The following is a 15,676-nucleotide window of genomic DNA, read 5'->3' on the forward strand; positions in this document are numbered from 1 at the left end:
CATTAAATCTATAACACATTCCCTCTATGTTCTCAGGAAAAGGACAAATCTGTGACTGAGCATAGGCCGACTACATCTTAGAGTCGCTAGAAATACGAAGAAACCACAACATCCCAACATCTTTAGTGTCTCAGAAAGGGGGTTTGGCGTTGACCTTTGACCTCACACAGTGGTGCTCTGGGATTCCAAGAATGGCAGACTCATGTTAGGTTTCTCTAATGTTACAACTTTTATCCAGTGTTAATAGATTTTCAAGGGCAATTCCTAATTTTACGGTGATTTTCTGTCACGTTCCCACAAATGATGACCCATAGCCATGACCATTCCTCGTGGAGAACTCTATTTGCCTTTGGTAGCTAAACAATGATGGATGCTATCACTGACTTTTAGAGGTCTGTCAGTCAGTAAATTGTGCAATATCTGATCTAAAAAGGAGACTGATTGTTGGCTTTGTGAGCGGCCAGCTACAATCTTCACGTCTGTTTTTAATCTGAGAAAAATTGGTTTGCATTAGCCACCAAGCAAAAGAGAGAAAAAAAGACCCAATCAGTACCAACTGCTGATCTAGGATACATTTTTTTTCAAGTCCTGTCATTTTGTACAAGTCCTTTTGTGAAAACAATTTAGAAACACATTTTATACTAGTAAATCCGATTATTTCAGCCATCTTTTTATCATGTATTCTGTCATTGACCTGGGTCTAAAACAAATCCTTGTTAAAACATCTAATAATCATAATGTGTTTGCTCTAGCTAACAGGGGAGAAGGAGGATGTGAGATGCAAACACACAATGTACACTGTAAAGCTGGTAGTCACTATAGAGAGAATACTGCTGTGCAGAGAGGGAGCATGCAACTCAAACGGAAAAACCTTGAATCCCAACATTCCAATGGTTCACGTGCAGGGTGTGTGTGTGTGCGTGTGTTCAAGATCAAAGTATTTGTTAATCCAGTCTGTGACAGTGACGATGGTGAGCTTTTAATATCAGCTTCAAATCCTAATCACTCCCTGTTTTCTTGCAGCAGCTCTTTTAATTTGCAGGAACTCTAAGCCTGCTGCTGATTTAAGTTCCTTCTCCCGCTTACACAAACACTCGCACGCTCGGTTCACCTCACCCTCTTACATTCACATACAGACACAGCGCTGTATGTGAACCTGTCGCGTATTCATTTGGGCTACAGGATGCACGTGTCTTGTGTTTTCTCAACCATATACTTTGCAGCAGGGGTGCAGCTATGATTTATTGAGCTATTATTTAGCTATTTATTGGAGCTGGGACAAACCTTTTTTTAGGGAACAAAAGGCACGAATGTTGTTGGGAGTCAATATCTTTTTAATAGGACACAGAATATTGAGTGGTATATTTCTGTACGTAAATGAGTGTGTGTAGGCTAAAATCAGCATAGCATAAAGAATTAATCTCTTGGGCTCAGTAGCTTCTGTCTCGTGCTACATTTGCCAGGAAGAATGAATGAATGGTGGAGAGTCTGGCCCATCGGTGATGAGGTTACATTGATGTCATATGAAGGTCAGCCAGGGACAGATCAGGGACACATCAGATTTGGGTTGTAGCTACTGAGAACAGAACAAGGTGCACTGGAACTTCCACAGTCTTCTGTTTAATAGAAATGGGTCACCGTAGATTCCAGCGCTGAAAGGGAGATAAATTGGCAAGTGCACACATTTATGAACACTCTCTTTCTTTCTGTCTACTTCTCTCTGAATGGAGACATTTACAGCACCCAGTTTCTGCTGCTCTGTTATTACCTTATTTAACTCGGGGTTAGAGAGGTGAAGGAGGGCTAACCAGATGTAATGAGAAAAAGGAAACAAAATATTGCCCCATCCTCTCCACATTGAAGCACACTACATGTCCTTTTGCTTCTGTCCACTTTTCTCATCAGCCGTCACAAATTAGCCATGTAGCGCAATCCTGACCTCAGTGATACTGCCGTTCAATTCTAGTTTTATAGTTTCACAAGCGTGTATTTCTCAACGAGAGATTATTTGGGTCTTTGTACTTGCTGATACTCTGTGCTAAGCCTGCAATGGCTTGGCTGGAAGGAAGGGAGGAAGACTCGCAGCCCATTATCTCTCCTCCCCACACTGCAGCTTCACACTCTTCAGCTATATGGTGTAATTCTCTCTTGCCACTGCTTACTTTTTCTATCCGCCCTGTTAGAGATTCAGTTTCTGTGCCTTCTCTCCCAAACAGTTTCTAATTTCTATCTGTCACCGATTGTCACTTCCCCCCCAGCCACCCAGCTCTGCAACCCCCCCCCCCCCCTCTCATTTCCCCATATGAAAGGGTATTAACTTCACAGGGAGAAATAATATTCCATCATTTCCCTTGTAGATTAAGTCTAAGCTTCTTGGGGAAGTAGGCGCCAAGTTTCTGACACTATATTTGCACAGTTCCTCTCCCTCTATGTCACCTCTGTGTAAACAGGCATCAATCGTCACAAATATTGAATACACATACCCAAATCCTTTTATTGTTGTGCTAACAAAGGCTAGGAAGTACCTTTCTCACCATAACACCTAAAATGCATAACTCAATCTGACCGAACCATGACTCAGAAATGACCCCTTTCCTTCAAATACAACTTGAATTTTTAACATTCGGGTTCTTCAAACAACATTTGGGGCTCAAAAATGACTCAAATATTTTTGAAATGTCAGCCTACAACGCATTGAAAGCTACCATGAATCCATTTCCTCAGCAGCCACAGAGCCTCAGTGACCTACTATGAGTATAGCATTTGAATAGTTCACCTCGCTGGACCCTGCATTTAAACACTTAGAGGCACTCTGCTGCCTGATGTAGGTTGCTCGCACAGCTCAGGCCATCCTAACCCATTTCCCCGGGCAGAATACACAGACATTGCATTGCACTGTGGCTTTTCCATTTCCCTTGCACACATACAAGGGAAACACAAAATCACTTATACGCTCATGTATGCTTCAGGAAAAAACACTTTTGTACATGAAATCCCCATTTGTGCACAGGCAGTGGATAACAGTTTGATGCACATTTACACATGTTATGCGTTTTATACATTTGGTAAACGCTAGTGTGACCAATTTTAATGCATTTGCAACCGAAGCATGAAAGACCGGTCTGCATTCAGGATGCCGTCCATCTCCGGCTTCTCCCTTTGCTTCTTAGAGTCCTTTTAGGGCCACTTGCCTCACCATTTTCATATTGATTTTGCAGTAATATTTTAATTTAGACATACAGACACACACCCTGCATTTTGTTTACTGTCAATATCCGTTAAGCAGGTACAGATAAATCAAATGAGTTGCCGTGGTCACATCTCTTCCCTGTTGTCTGATTCCTCCATCAGATGTGAAAAACACAGACAGGGAAAGAAATCATAAAAAAAAAAAAGACAATACTCTGAGCACAGTGACCGACAGATTGAAAGCAGGACAAACAGACGGTCTGTGATGCCAATATAACAGCTGTGATACAGTCAGGTAGCTGTTTGTATTAGCGTATGAGAGAAAGAAAGTGATAATTATCAACCGTAGTATGTCACCTACATCCTCCTCTCACCGTTGAGTCATTCACTTCCATAATCCTTTGAATTGCATGCTCCATCTCTCATTATCGTCCATATTTTGTGTTGGGTGATTCATAATTAAATTATGTGTGAACGTGTGTGTGTGTGAGTGTGTGACAGAGAATGAGAGAGCAGACTGAAGGTGTGTTTTATGAAGTTGTTAATTATTGTCTCATCTCATCGTGTGTTGTTACTAAAGATTGTATTTGTTATTCGGTTGTATTATGTTTCTGATTTCCTGTCGTGTTGATGTCATTAGAAGGCTTGTCCAATTTCTGTTGCTACAGTGTATCTGCCAAAAAGACTGGCTGCAGCACATGAGGAAACTGTGGAAGATTTTGAAATCGCTGCAATTTTATAGCTTAAACATTGTTTCGTCAACATTTTATCCTATAAATTATTCACGAATAATTCAAATCTGGCTTTACATATCTTTAATCGGTAACATTGCTTTTTGCAGAGGACTTCAGGATCTTTTTTGCACTCCCATGTAAGATGTAAATGTGAAAATTGTCGGTGTGCTTCATCACAGGCAAATTATATTTGATAACCTCGTCCACATTTACACATTGTGATTTTGTCATGTAAGGCCGCCAACTCTTCTTGGCTCATTTGTTTCTGTTTGTACTTTATTTGCTCTTTCTTTAATGTATTAATTTCCATTTGTTGATGTCATCATTAAATTCATTGTCATTTCATTTTCACATTGTGTTTTTCTTCTCGTGCTCCTCGTGTGTGTTGATTAACAGTGATTATCATGTGTCTTGACATACAAAAACAAACAGAGATCATTTCCAGTAGATGTAGGATGATTATGATGATGAAGGTCGGTTCTCCTTTGTTAAACTCGTGTCTGTATTCAGCAGAGCAGAGAAGAGATTACAACACAAACTCAGTCCCAGTGGAGCATTCATCTCCCCTGTCTGTTCTGGATGGTTTTTTTCTGGCTTAGAGAGACCAAGTCTCCTGTTTTTTATTCCCCGTGAAGCATTTAATCACGTGTCTGTGATTCTGCAGGATTGCGGTCCGTGAGGATTGTGATTAGAAAACTTCTGTGTGTCCAACTGGCAGAGCAGAAAGACTGAATCCCCTAACGCCGGTGATCTCTTCAGATGAGAGTCAAATTGATTATGTTTCCTATCCGTCTAGACACCAAAATAAGAGCCAAGACATATTATCTCCTGTACCTTGTGTCCTTATGAGAGGTAGAGCGGGAACTTGGGACAAAACAAAGTACCCTATTTCTATCAAATCATATTAGACGTTTTTCCACCGACGCAAACAACAATAAATCCTGCTCCTGCTGGATATTGCGTGACAGTGAAAATGACAAGAAGTGCTGCTGTAGAGGAGGTTTGGCTCGCTCAGCCTGAGGCGCAGAGAGGAAGACAGCTTTAGGATTTGTGTTGTAATCAAATTCAAACAGGGTCATCGAGGATGAAGGTAGCATTACTCCTTAGTCGTTTTTTGTAAATGTTTGGTGCATTTTTAATGCTGAATTCTGCAGTTGACTGACTTCCTTTTAAATATTTCTGCTGTTTGACGTCTGAGATGATGCTCCATGTTTAAGGTCAATCATGGACATCCTGTTTAATTCACATTCATGCGCTGATCAGTATTCAGTCGCTGAGTGTTGCCCGTGCCGGTTTGAAGAGCAGTGGTTCCAGTCATGATGTAAAAGGTTCGTCAGTGTGTGTGTGTTTTTTTTTTGCTTTGTTTTTGTGGTGTGAGTCATAGCCGGAGCAAAAGTGAAGAGATGTCGAGCTAGGAATAGTGTGTGTTGTGTTGTGCAACAGGGAGAAAGCTGGAACAATAACAAGACAGTTCCTGCCATATATACATATATATATATATATATAATGATCAATATCAACCAGACCAGACTCCATACATCTTTCCCACAGCCTCTTCGTTTCCCCGTCTCTCTCTGCCTCACAGTCTCTTCTCACCCTGTCTGTCACTCCGTCTGTCTCGTAGTTTTTCACACAGGATGGAGAGACACAATGTTCATAGAAGGGCAAACCTACCTCCCAGACCGCAGACAGGAAATGGCCATATATAGCCTTCTGTCTCCACTCTGGAAGTCTCATAAGCTGCCTCTCTCTTCTCTGTGAGCAGTTTCCATAGCAACAGTATTTTGTTTCCCTCGGTGGCAGGAAGAGAGAGAGAGAGAGAGAGAGATAGGAGTTCAAAATGAGAAAGCGAGTAGAGGACAGGGCTGGATGCGGGATAAGGAGCACAAGAGAGGTAAATATTCGAGTCGGGATGAGAGAATACAGGAGCAGATGAAGGATGTTTTGTAGATAAAGCACAGGAGGGTCATTGGCTTTATGAGTATTAAGTGGGTTTCCTTGTTCCAGGACGAGTGCCCGAGCAAAAACAGCATTACATAAACCAAATCTAGCCTGACTCACAGCTACGTTCACCTGGGTGGCTTTCAGGTCACAGCAGTAGCGATGAGTAAACGAGCTGGCAGTTACTTGAGCTGAGATATAGGGCAGCTCGGCTTTGTGAATAGTTTTCAGTTCTAAGTCATAATGATGGACCGTCTCCTATTTCTGCCATGACAGCGAACTCTCCAGGCTGTATCACAGTCTGACTGGATAGCATAGATATAAGAGGGTATTTCTAGTTCTCAGCAAGCATTTTAATTGAATAAATGCTGATCTGCACTGTTGTTGAAAAAGCAGAAGCATGTTATCAGATTTAATTTGACACAGTTTGCCATGATAGCAAACATTGTTGATGCCAAATTTGGCACCCTTTTACATATCACCTTTTTCCTTGTTACTACTTTGTTCTAGGTTATTATTATTATAACAATAGGGAGCATCCATTAATTCAGCAACACTCTTTAGATCTCCTCTCTTCGAAGGATTTAGGACTGATTGATGTGTGAGTTATTGGGTATTCTTCACCACGAGAGAGCATCAGAAAAACTACACCTGCACTGAAATGAGAGATGAAAGTAAAATGCATCATCAGACAACATTATTCACCAAATAACTGCTAATGCACTGCTCTGTGATGCACATAGATTGGCTCAAACACCACCATTTACAGTGCAAACTGCACATGTTAATAATTCACATCGCTAAGCTTATATTTTAGAGGAATTACGATGCTGTCCAATTAAATCGCTGGCCAGGCCGCATGTGCCAGCTGCACCCGCAGGATTTATTCGAGCACTGGAAAGCTCCCAGACCACAAAGATTTTGCACATCTGTGTCCTCAGGACTGACTGTGAAGCCGGAGAGAGGAGACGAAGGAAAGTGAGAATTATCTTCATCTTCCAAGCGAAGCATTATCACATTCAAATGTAGTAAAACGATGTGAAGCCAAGTTTTGGAGTCGAGCAGAAGAGAAAGATGGACAGTAGAGGAGTGGAGGAAAGACAGGAATAAGAGAGGGGCAGATTCTCATTTACAGTCCCGACTAGATCCTCGCTCCCTGCCCTCGGTGCTTCCATGACAACCAGACAGAAGGTTACGAGGTGGAGGGCGTAATGAGATTTTGTCTTTAGATAAATGCAGACGCTGCATCTCTTTCCCCTTAATGACCTCCTAATCTCCAACCACATGAAAGGCAGTATTCATCCGCCTTTATTAATGTCATCAAAACCTTTTATTTGAGGTGTTATTGAAGGTATAGTGAGGAGTAAAAGAAAGGGACGATTAGGAATGACTTACAGTTCTGTGAATAGAGAGGAGCCTATTGGGATTCGATTGTCTGTCCACCGTGGACACACACGGGTTGTTTGCTGAATAAGTAACCGGTTTATATTCAGCTCAGTAGCTTAAGTAAATCTGTACACACAACACAGGGCAGCAGTATACAGCAGAAACAGACATGCAAACACAAAGACAGATTTAAGGATGTTCTCAGGATGTTCTCAGGATGAGACGAGTCACACAATGTCCTTTTGTCTGTTTTTGGACATAACTTACATTTTGTTTTGGCTGGGATTGTGGCAGAAGGAACTGTTTCATGCTGTTTTTGTTGCGTGCGGAGTGGATTACAAACTACTTTGTGTGATAATAAAGGTTTAAATAGTTGACATCCTGCTCTCTGTCTTCCCCCCCCCTCCCTCTCTGCAGGGGTCCCAGGGTTCTTCCACCTCTCTGTCTTCCTCTAAAGTGTCCAGCTCAGTGGACGACAGGGATGGACCTGTTACTGAAGGTGAGGAAAATGATCGCTACAAGAATACCCCATCTGTCCGTCAGTGGGAAAAGGCGATGTACTCGCAAATATCATGCATGTCTGAATCATTTTCATGACCTTTGATGCATCTCTGTCTCCCATCTCTGTGTTGTACATCCTGTTCTCACACTCCCCCCCCCCCCCCCCCCCCCCTAAACTCTGGGATACTACAAACAATGATGTTCTGGTAAATATTGCAAAGGTTATAACGAGAATTGTATTATTTTATGTTGAGTCACAGACCTCTAACATTTTCATCTTTGATTTAATGTACCTATAGAGGACCTTCTCAAATCTTATAAACCAATTCATTCATTCATATAACTGAACATTTACAGCATGTATTTGTAATTTGACTTTCCAGTTAGTTTCATGTTTTTTCTTTTTTTTCTTCTATTTGCCATTAAAGAGCTGTCTGCAGAGCGTAGCGTCACCGTGAGATTTAGAGCCCTCGTTGGCTGATTTATAACTGATAAAGGATCTACTGCATGTTTAAATCTAGTTTTGATATTCTATATATTTTCACGTATCTGTGTTATTTGTATTTATTTGTTCTATATCAGTCCCTTTACTTTTTTCTTTACTGTTTGATCCATTTATTAATGTATTAATAATCAGCAAATAAGTTTACTAATCCAACCTTTGTGTCCTGTTAAATATCAATTCATTCATTGTTATTAGCAGGTTATGCTGTAGCTTTTAACAAGGCTCTTATGTTCTCTCTAATTACCTATTATACCTGTGTGTGTGTGTATACAATGAATCTTTATCAGCTTGAAAAAAAGTGTAAGCTTGAGTCCCTCAGCCACTCTAAACCTCATTCTTCCTCTCTGCAGCTGAAGTTCTAGTCGATGAGGTTCCAGCTGTGCCGTCCTACATATCAGACCGCTACAAGGTGGGGCGCATGTTGGGCGATGGAAACTTTGCAGTCGTCCGAGAATGTGTGGAGCACTCCACAGGACGGGAGTACGCTCTGAAGATCATCAACAAGGGCAAATGCAGAGGCAAGGTAAACTATGACTGCAAAGGCCAAAGGGTCCTGTGCAAGGCTACCCCACCCAAGTAGGAATACTGTTGCTTGGCTTAAATGTTACTCATGTAGACAAAAAACATTGCTTGTATTCAAAACTGCTAAAATATACATACAAAAGTAGCTCTTTTGAAGATGACTCTAATTATTTAAGTTCAATAAAACTAAGAAAGAACTAAGTAAACGAAGAAAAACAACAGTTTGCAGTTCATCAGTGCACACAATGCAGGATTAATGTAACAGGAGATGGAATAGAAAGTACCTTCACCTACACCTTGACAGCAGATTAATCTTGATCTGTGTCACTTAAAGAGCAATAACCACCACCTGAGAATCCTGTTTTCACTGACCTCCAGCAGTTTACCTTTTCGCGTTGCTTCAGCAATGAAGAGTTGTACTCCAGTGTGTGTCAGCACTGTTAGGTGTGGTTAAAAGTGCAACAGAGCACATTTCTCAGCTCACCCATCACCCCTACAGAGGACCAGGTGTTAAGATCCACTTTAGTGTTTCAACAAATTTGTTTCACTTGGCTAAACTCAATTTCAATTCTTATTTCTAGGAGCACATGATCCAGAACGAGGTGGCCATCCTCCGCAGGGTCAAACATCCAAACATCGTCCTGCTCATAGAGGAGGTGGACACTTACAGCGAACTCTATCTGGTCATGGAGCTGGTCAAGGTGTGTGGCCATGTTTGGATACCGTGCTTACATGTTTATGTTTGTGCATCGTCTGCTCTGGTTATAGACAGGCTGGAATATTTGGCCATGCTAACGTAATGGATAGATGTATTATTAATACATGTTGGTGATCATTATCTCCAACTTGAGAGCGACAGAGAGGACCAGGGCGGCAGAAACAGCAGATCAATCTGCAACATTCAGCTGGTGAAGCAAATTACGAATTCCAAACAGCGACACTGTGGGATTGAGAGAATCGGTCTGTGGCCCGAACCGCTCATGTGTTCGCATTCTTTATTCTCTCTTGCTCTCTGAGTCAAGAAATGTTTGTGCATAATTCAGGAGCCAGGAGTGTAATCCATCTGTTCATGTTGTGGTGTAGAGTACTACAGAATATAGATGAGAGGCAATCTGTGGAAGAAGTGTGTGTGTACGTGTGAGCGTGTCCAAAGTAGGAGGATCGAGAGGAGGCTGTTGATGAATGAGGTGGAGAGAGTCTCTGCCAGAGTGGCAGGGACAGAGAGAGAGAGAGAGAGACAGATGGATGCATTGAAAGGGGAAGCAAAGGGTAAGAGCAACGAGAGAGGGAGAGAGATGGCTCAAAAATATAGCCAAAAGTATACACATAGTTTGCTGTTCTTTTGCCTGGTGCTGTTGATCAGTCCCCTAGTTTCAATTAAGGAAAAACTTTATATTTCAGACAATAATATGCTTCCAACTGTTTTTTCTGCAACATGACAAGGCCCATAAAGAAATGGTTTTTCGATATGTCATGGAAGAACTTAACTGGCTTGTACAGAGGCCTGACCTTGACCCCATCCGACACCTTTGGGATGCCACCAGTGAGCCGGGCTTCATCACCCAACACCCGCAGCTGACCTCATTAACGCCCTTTCAGCTGAATGGGGGAAAAAAAACTCCCAGCAGTCGGCCTCCAAAATCTTGTGGAAAAGCCTCCAAAGAAGAATGGAGGATGTTATAGCAGCATATTAATGTTTAAGCCTTTGGAAGTATAATGTCTTGAGTGTCAACATACTTTTGACCACACAGTGGGGGTAGAGAAGTGGTGATAAGGTGACAGCGCTCATGTTTAAATAATTGTCCCTATGCAGGCTGGATGCCCACAGTGTGTCTGAGTCTGTGCTGAAAAAGAGAGAGTTAGAGAGATTCAGCACTATTTTAAGCTTATGTTCCACTTAGTCCTCTCAGGGAGAGAGAGGGAGAGAGAGAGAGAGAGAGAGGGAGAGGGAGAGGGAGAGGTAACAGGAGGGGAAGATTCACACAAAGTGAAAAATATGTGGTAAGAACTGAGGAAAAAGCGAGGAGAGAGGAGAAGGTGAAATTACCAAGGTAAGGAATAAGGACACAGTTTACCCCTCTAGCTGCTAAGCAAATGAAAACGCTCGCTCAACTTTCTAGCCAAAAACTCCTCTCAGCAGAAAAAGATGAGCAACTGTGAAAAATTTGAAGTGAACCTGTCAGGTTCTGTGTGTGTGAAAACGCCAAACAGAGCTCCTGTGAGTTTGTTCCTAATACTGACAACCCGCCCGCCAATCATGATTTTTTTTTTTTTCTGCAGGGGGGAGATCTGTTCGATGCCATCACCTCTGCCAACAGGTACACTGAGAGAGACGCCAGCGGCATGCTCTACAATCTGGCCAACGCAATCAAATACCTCCACAGCCTCAACATTGTGCACAGAGACATCAAACCAGAAAACCTCCTGGTGAGTTCAGTTCGGAGTGGGTCTGCATGCGTTTTTACTGTGGACATGGTATATCTTGCCGCAGTATAGCCTCCCTCTTGTCTGAATGAACAGCGAAGTAATATCACTCACTCTGAACTCTCACAGAGGAGATAGATGACTCAGCCCTGCTGCCCTCACACCTCCCGCTCACTCCTTCTCCAGCTTTCTTTGCATGTGCATTCCGTCCCTCCTTCTCCCTTCTGTCGACCTCCTGGTTGTCTTCTCATCCTCTTCCCTCAAATGCTGTTCTTCATCCCCTCCTTTGCACCGTCTACCACCCAGAGTCCCATTTTACATGTGATGGTCGGGCCAGCCTTGTGGAAGGAGTTGTGAGCCATGAACCCGAAACTATTTTGTTTTGTTTTGTTTGTTAGTCAATCTTGAGTTAAACGACGCTGAAACGTCTGAGCGATATATATTATACCAGCTTCAAGGTTTGTTTGCAGTTAATTAAAAGGTGCTACTATAATTTTGGTCACCCCTTTATTGCATACACAGTACAATAAACCACTGCTTCAACAGTGTATTTGCTGATTGAAAGTCAAAGGAAGCGCCTACTTGTCTAAAGCCCCTCTGTGTAGGATTTGTAAATTTGTGACTTTGGTGCCCCCTAGCACCCTGTAACAGCAATGCAACCATTTTTTAATGTGCTCAGGTGTATGAGCATGCGGACGGCAGCAAAAGCCTGAAACTTGGAGACTTTGGTTTGGCGACTGTGGTGGACGGCCCCCTCTACACTGTCTGCGGGACCCCGACATATGTAGCACCTGAAATCATCTCAGAAACAGGGTAAGAGCATCAGGAGCAGAGGTGAAGATACAAGTGACGCACAGGCCACGGCCAATGTATGAGTCATGTCTTAATGCAGTTAGGCTGGAGGTTACAGCTTATCTTTGATATATCTTAGTCATGATATATCTTTGTCTTTGTGCAGGTATGGCCTTAAGGTGGACATCTGGGCAGCTGGAGTCATCACCTACATCCTGCTGTGTGGTTTCCCACCCTTTCGAGGGTAAGCTAAAAGCAAGCGCTACACCACCGAGTAAAAATGACTTTTTACTCTCATAATGTCACATTCAGAGTTGTATATGAGTTCCCCTAATGGCTTCTTTACTCCTGTGAACATTGTGGGTCAGAGAAGTATTTTATTCATGAAGGCACACGTGGAAATGTTTTGTTTTGCAGGAGCAGTGACGATCAGGAAGTGCTATTTGATCAGATACTAATGGGACAGCTAGAATTTCCCCTACCGTACTGGGACAACGTGTCAGAGACAGCCAAGGTGAATATCTATGTCAGTAAGGACGTCATCTGTTGTTTGTGTGTGTTGTGAACAAAACTGAATTGACTCACCCATGTGTGTTTGCTGCTGAAGGAGCTGATTCGATCCATGCTGGAGGTGGAGGTGGATCAGAGATACACGGCCCTCCAGGTGCTAGAGCACCCTTGGGTCACTGTAAGTACAGCGTTAATTGAGCTCACATCTATTGAGTCGCAATATCTTCCCATGAGCGCTGATTTTTTTTTTCCTCTCCTCTCGCCTTGCTTGATACAGGATGAGGGTCTATGTGAGAACGATCATCAGTTGTCAGTAGCAGGGAAGATAAAGAAGCACTTCAACACCAGTCCGAAGGGCAACGACACCACTGCAGGAGTGTCAGTCATTTCTGTAAGTCACTACAAATAAACCAACTGGTCCGACGTATCTAAAGTTGTTGTTGAATTGGTTTATACAGAGCTCTATAGTTTTCTGCAACTTATTTATTAATTAGTTTTTGTTCTGCCTCCAAAGACTTTCTGAGTGAAGTGTGTGTCTTGTTCTGTCTTCAAGTGAACTGCTGTTTGGATTGATTGTGCTGGTTTCTCTTTGTATTCAGTTGGATGACAGCTTTTCTATGCAGAGATCTGGGTCGTTGGATTTCTACCAGCATCCGGCCATGTACTGGATAAGGTACGCCAGGTTTCCATAGAGATTAAACCCGGTAGATGTTCACAACAAAACGAAGCAAAATAGTGTCTCTGGAATAGCTGCCTCCTTCTTCACTGTGTGAAGCTGACTGGCTGCTGATGTGCTGCCTTGACAGCTTCGCCCCTGCTCTGTGGTTTTTGTGCTTAGCTTTTTGCTCCTTCCCATTCATTCCCGCCTGTGTAAGCACATCCTTGTCGTCCGTCTTTTGCTAATGCCTCGTCCTCTGTGTTGCGTCACTGTATATCAGTGTCTCCTGGATTTCTGAGCGTGTCAATAAGGAAGTACAAGTTCCCCTTAAAATTACCTTTGTGGATGTGTCTCCTAAATCTCTCTGTTGAACATGTACAAAGTGATGTTAACCCTGTTCGCTTGCTTGTTCCCTGCCAATTTAAGTTCATTTTTTGATTGATGTCATGCTCCCCACCTGGCTGCCTCTAGAAATACCAGAGTTTGCTATTAAGGTCCCACTACCCAACTCCTGTTGTGTGACTTTATCTGCCATTGATTTATGGAGGACCTAGAAGTTCATGTTTCTAAAGGTTCATAGTTATAATTGTACTGGCTGATATCTACAGTACACAGACAAGATTAATTAATAACAAATGAATGCATAAATAAACACAACAATTTGATCTATTGATCTAGCTTAAGGTGCGCATCAAACATAATCTAAGAACTGGGATGTTGAATCAAAGCTTTTCATTTAGGTTTTGATTTATTATATTTTGTATTTTAATCAAATGTTTGCTTTTGTTTATCCCTCTTCTCACTGTCCAATTTAATATAAACGAATAACTTAAATAACATGTGCAAGGCTCTCCTGGTCCTCCATACTGGATTACTGTGTGACCAGATCCCAGCATCAGATATAATCATAATGTTCTCCTGTTCCTCCCTCATTCAGGCCACCCCTCTTGATAAGGAGGGGCAGGTTCTCAGACGAGGACGCCACCCGAATGTGAAGCCACTGCCTTTGCAGATGATGCTAACAGTGACGACAGTAACAACATCAACAACAAAAACACTACGGGCGGAGCCCCCCAGTTGCCTCCCTGGCCTGCCCATGGCCCCTCCCTCTCTGACCCCTGACACTTGCTCTGACCCTTCCCCGAACCTCAGCCTCCCATCTGACTCTGATGACATCTCCATCAGCGCTCAGCCAGTATCTTCTACTCCCCCATCTCGCCCTTCTAGAGAGGAGGCGGAGGGGAGGAGGAGGAGGAGGACGAAGAAGCAAGGAGGGAAAATCCTCATCCAGCTCCTCCCTCTATATGTAGGAGGAGGAGGATGAGGAGGAGGAGGAAGAGACGTCCGCCTCCCCACAGTCTCTTTTCTAAGGCTGGGGGTGAACAGGGGAAAACCGTGGAGGGAGGAACAAAAAATAAAAGAAAAAAACTCAGAGAACTTTTAGCTCCGCTGAATATATCTTTCCAACCTGGAGGAGTGATCGATCAAAGGGTGGATAGATGAAGAAGCGGGTTGAGAGGTTGAGAGAAAGGGGCAACAAGAAACAGAGACCATGAAGAAGAGGGAAACGGTGGAATGAGGCGAAATACTTTTTTATTTCTTTATTTTCAACGTTCTCTCATCTGAGCACATGTTGAAGAGCTCAAGGAGCGAGAAAGGGGCGACAGTATCGTTTACCCTTCTGTGATGATCCGGGCTCGACATGGAAACTTCCTTATGATGGAGCAGCTCTACAAGGCAATATGAGAATATGGACCAATGTTCATGTTTTATTGAACCTTATTTATTCATTATTTAGTTACTGCATTTTTTTATATGTATTTCCCTTTTTCATAAAGAATACTTCTTCGTTGGATTGTCCTGAGAGCTAGCAGGAACGGAAATAATGGAAAAGTGTGTAGAAGTAGAGCTCAGACATGTTGAAGTAGGCTAACGTAGGCTAATGTGGGGAATTGAGAGCTACAATGTGCAGAGGAGTGTTTTTCTTACAAATGTGTTGAAATACAGTGTTCAGATAAACGATCAAAGACAGAATTAGTGCTATAATTCTGTGCACCACACAGTATTGGCATTGCCTTCCTGTACTGTTGGATTGCAGTTTTACAGTTTACATTTTACAGAGACTGCTATTAAGACAATAATGGTGCATTTGATCTCTCCATATAATTGTGCTAACTGCTTCATACATGACATCTTGGTACACACAATTCAGCAGCATTTGGGTGCTTGTGTAGCAAACTCACATGTTGTCTTCATGCTCACAGTTTCACAATCATTCTGAATTGATATCATATTAATCTTGATATTTTGTAATGCTCATGTACACATATGAAGCCTGGTTTATGTATTTTTCATACTTAAACACTAAAGTCATATTTCATCCACATATTCCAGCAGTTAGGAAAGGTATCATTGTTGCAGCCATAGGTGTATGGGTTTGTATGGGTTTGGAGAATTGTTTTAGGTGGTAAATGAATACAATTAGTTCATTAGGGCCGCCTATTTGCACAAAGC

The 15,676-nt window shown here is 42.5% G+C and overlaps 1 protein-coding gene across 2 annotated transcripts in view; it reads left to right on the forward strand.

Annotated features, from left to right (window-relative positions):
• The window catches only part of dclk1a (doublecortin-like kinase 1a), a gene marked incomplete at both ends in the record, with an annotated part of 40,891 nt that extends 26,734 nt beyond the window's left edge, over positions 1-14,157 (forward strand). For both annotated transcript variants that reach the window (XM_079171144.1, XM_079171145.1), the window contains 11 exons: positions 7,668-7,749; positions 8,607-8,779; positions 9,360-9,479; positions 11,059-11,205; positions 11,882-12,015; positions 12,161-12,238; positions 12,412-12,508; positions 12,602-12,682; positions 12,782-12,895; positions 13,104-13,177; positions 14,100-14,157. In XM_079171144.1, coding sequence (XP_079027270.1) covers positions 7,668-7,749; positions 8,607-8,779; positions 9,360-9,479; positions 11,059-11,205; positions 11,882-12,015; positions 12,161-12,238; positions 12,412-12,508; positions 12,602-12,682; positions 12,782-12,895; positions 13,104-13,177; positions 14,100-14,157 — 1,158 coding nt within the window. The remainder of the gene's footprint in view (positions 1-7,667; positions 7,750-8,606; positions 8,780-9,359; positions 9,480-11,058; positions 11,206-11,881; positions 12,016-12,160; positions 12,239-12,411; positions 12,509-12,601; positions 12,683-12,781; positions 12,896-13,103; positions 13,178-14,099) is intronic.
• Positions 14,158-15,676: the final 1,519 nt, after the last annotated feature.

Source organism: Pholis gunnellus, assembly GCF_910591455.1.
Source record: "Pholis gunnellus genome assembly, chromosome: 13".
NCBI lineage: Eukaryota > Metazoa > Chordata > Actinopteri > Perciformes > Pholidae > Pholis > Pholis gunnellus.